This window comes from Gregarina niphandrodes (assembly GCF_000223845.1).
Source record: "Gregarina niphandrodes unplaced genomic scaffold scaffold00055, whole genome shotgun sequence".
In the NCBI taxonomy this organism is placed as follows: domain Eukaryota; phylum Apicomplexa; class Conoidasida; order Eugregarinorida; family Gregarinidae; genus Gregarina; species Gregarina niphandrodes.
In genome coordinates this window covers 51,962-55,498 of record NW_011645822.1, presented here as the reverse complement: position 1 = coordinate 55,498, position 3,537 = coordinate 51,962, and the positions used below count along the sequence as shown (strand labels likewise).

The following is a 3,537-nucleotide window of genomic DNA, read 5'->3' as shown; positions in this document are numbered from 1 at the left end:
CGCTAGAGTGTTCGGCCTCTTCGCCGTCCTCGAAGCCCTCGACGGCGGCGCGAACCCCGTCTTCCGGCGAGCTCGGAGCGCGTGTGTCTGCGTCGATAGGGCTGTCCGGTTCTCCCGCTGGACTGTCGGCGTTACGGGGGGTGTGGGCATCCCGAGGCGACAATTCGCAAGGAGTCAACTCTTTCTCCTCGTCCATATAAATATGGATCAGTAAAAAAGCTTCTAATCACACACACTGCGGGCCACTGCTTGGAAACAGCCACAGCGCTCACTGTGCAGTCTTCATGCAGCGCTGGCCTGCGTTGTCGAGTAGTGGAACCCCCACCACTCAGCCAGGCAGGGAACGAAACTTTTCGACCAGGTAGTGAAGTCCCAGGTAGGGGTCCCAGGTAGGGTGTCCCTTACGGCCCCAGGTAGGGAGTTCCTTACGGCCCCAGGTAGGGAGCTCGCATAATTGAGTTTCACCATTGACGGGGAGTCCGACTAGTGGACTGGGACCAGTGGGAGACCACCGCGGTCGTCCGAGCACTGCTCGTCAGCTGCGGAATTGGTTCACCCACGAGCTGACGCGGCTGAGCACTCTGTTTGCGTCTGCTACATTCTGGCCGATGGTTTGCAGCCCGCCGCTGATTCCCTGCATGCGCTCCTTCTGGCGTTCAAGTTGCGCGGCGGTGTGTGCAGCTGTGTGCTGAGCGGCGACTCCCATGGACAGTATCGTATTTAGCTGGCCGAGGTCGTTCTGCATCGTGACGGTCTTTGCCGCAGCCTCCATCCCGCGCGATTGCAAAGCCTTTTGTCTGCTGAGCAATTCTTCAGGCGCGGGATGCGCTGTGGGATGCGCGGGATGCGCTGTGGGATGCAGTTTATTAGGGGCATTGGTAGCGAGCTGGGAACTCGGTTTATGACAGGGGGTGGTTGTAGCAGAAGGGTTTAGGGATCGAGGCCTAACCAGGCAGGGATCACCAGGCGGGACCGTTAGACTATAACATGACTCATAAGTAGCGATTAAGGCACGCAGCTCATTAGACCCTTTTGTATTCAAACCGCCCGATTCCAGCTGGTTTAGACGCGACTGAAAAGCAACAACAGTGATGCCAACCAGCGAAATTTTTACCTCAACTTCATGCCGATATATTTCGCATTGGTCCATGTCTGACAATGGAAATTTTGGCCACCGACTACTCTTCCCCTGCCCCAACTACACACGATGAATGGTCAGCTTTGTTCAATCAATATCTCGGCCACTTACTCTGTCTAAAAATACACTTCATTGAGAGCAAGAGAGTTGATTACATCACCACAGCCATACGGACAAACGCCAAGAAAGGCATCTGCAAAAATCAAATCCCAGAATGTGAGGCGATCGCAGCCGGGCTGGATGCTACATGCATGTCTTCCCCGGTAGTGGTACTTTGCAACGGAACACTCTTTGTCAAAAGTTTGTGGCGCAATAGTTCGGAAATAGTTTGCAAAGAGGGTCCAATGCAACACCGTCCAATGCAACACCGTCCAATGCAACACCGTCCAATGCAGCACTGTCCAATGCAGCACTGTCCAATGCAACACAATCATTTATTCACAATCATTTATTGCTTGTTAGTTGTTGCTGCACCGACCGACGGGGCGTTGGATATAATAAGAGAATGCTTGCATGAGTTGCGGGAAGCGGAGAACCAGATATTGACGGCCTGGTCTAGCTTGGTGGAAGCGACATTTCGATGTCTGCGTTCAGAGACGGAGTGTTCTTATCGTCGCCGTTCGGGAACGTCAGTACAGGGGTTTCCTCGAGCAATGGTTGCATTGTGGGAATGTCGTCTTAAGTGTATGATTCGGATCACGCCAGTGAGTCGGGCTGCTTCGTTTAAGAGTGTTGTATCCGAGAAGCGGTGGACGGCCATCCAGCACTTTGACATAATTGAGAGGCTCTTATCGGCCAGTGCACAGACGGGGGGAACGCGTGGGGAAGGCGACACCGAGGCCGAAATCGTGTCTGCTTTTCGAAGCGAGAAGGAGCTGGCAGAAGGTCAGCTGGCAGAAGGTCAGCTGGCAGAAGGTCGACTAATACCAGAGGACATGGACCTGCTGTACGGTGTTCCTCAGCTGACGTTTGGCCTAATGCCTGGGACTCTGCCGTCAACCTCAGATGGCCGGAGGTTAGTTATATTGCTTTCCATTTTGTGCTACCTAGCCAACTCTACTGATATGCAAACGTTACAGTGGGCTGCAGACTTGGTAGAGCAGTGGATAAACGAGGAGACTCAGAGCCGGAAAATAAATGACAACGATTCACAGGACAACGGTTCAGAGGACAATGATGTGGAGCATAGCCTCGATGGGGCCAGACTCTACCAGGCGATTGAATCCGTAGACGACGGGCGTGATAGCCCAGAGGGATCGGTTTGCGACGGTTCACTTATCTACGCCCTGGCGAATAGGTCAGAGGACCTCTCCCTGGTCCGATATTATGTCGAAGCGAAGTTTGTCAAGACAGTTCTGGGTACGTCGCCTCCAGGGAACTTTCAGTTACTGCGATCTCTCCCTGTTTCGGCACACAATAGAACCTACTGGGTAACGTTGATGGCTTCTGCATACATCCAAGGGCATCAGCATCTCCATTTTTACGGCAATAATCGACTACGTGACGACTACGAAACTCTCCTACTCAAGTTTGCACAGCCCTCGACTATAGAGGCTTACTTGAAGCTGTGGCTTTGTCTATATGACCGCCTAACGCGTGGGAATTGCCATTGCTCCAGTCTTGACAACGGGTCTTCTTCAACTCGCTCAGTCCGCTTGATCGGGTCCGGCGATCATCTGTATTCTCTATTATCATCTCTAAGAGATCTCGTCCACAGTTATGCGCACGGGTTCTCTGGACCTGCAACATTTACGTTGGAATCGACAGACGCGCTACAAGGCCCTACTACCCCGGATGGCGTGTGCACTCCTTCGTCGGCAGGCGAGGCTGTCACCAATCAGGATGTCACCAATCAGGATGTCACCAATCAGGATGTCGCCGCCTTCGGCCCCCTGACGTCGGACCCGGACGGCCACGACAATACTCCCAAGCATTCCCCCTCACCCAAGCGTTCCCCCTCACCCAAGCGTTCCCCCTCACCCAGGCGTTCTCTCTCGCCGAAACGTTCCGTTTCGAAGCGACGGTCGCAGGACGACCGGACAAGCGCTAGGGATGGAGCGACGAACGCTGTGGCGCACGTGCGGTGCGAAGCTGACGGCGCCGGGCAGAAGGAGATGAGCGACGACGAGTTCGTTGCGCTCAAGTCCGCTATCTGTTTACACAACATCTTCCGCTACTGTCTGCGACGCGACCTGGGCCTAGAAGGCCAGTTTACTCGTTCTCTGATTTGTTTGCTGCACTCGAGAGAACTGCCCTCCTGGTTCAACGCCCAGGGCTTTGTCATCTGGTGTGCATGGGCGGGCGTGCACCTGGACATCCCCTACATTCTCCAGCATCTCAATATACGTCATCGAGAATGTAGGCACAGACGCTGACTCCCCCCCCCCCCCCCCCCCCCC

The 3,537-nt window shown here is 54.5% G+C and overlaps 2 protein-coding genes across 2 annotated transcripts; one reads left to right on the top strand and one right to left on the bottom strand.

Moving 5' to 3' along the window:
• Nucleotides 1–598: 598 nt before the first annotated feature.
• Nucleotides 599–772, bottom strand: GNI_168650 (hypothetical protein; the record flags this gene model as incomplete). The annotated part of the gene is made up of 1 exon (XM_011134944.1): nt 599–772. A coding segment is annotated over one exon (174 nt), but the record flags the coding sequence as incomplete, so codon positions are not given.
• Nucleotides 773–1,791: 1,019 nt separating this feature from the next.
• On the top strand, nt 1,792–3,513 carry GNI_168640 (hypothetical protein; the record flags this gene model as incomplete). Its single annotated transcript, XM_011134943.1, has 1 exon — nt 1,792–3,513. The coding sequence occupies one exon, from the start codon at nt 1,792–1,794 to the stop codon at nt 3,511–3,513; it is 1,722 nt and encodes a 573-aa protein (XP_011133245.1).
• Between the last annotated feature and the right edge of the window lie 24 nt (nt 3,514–3,537).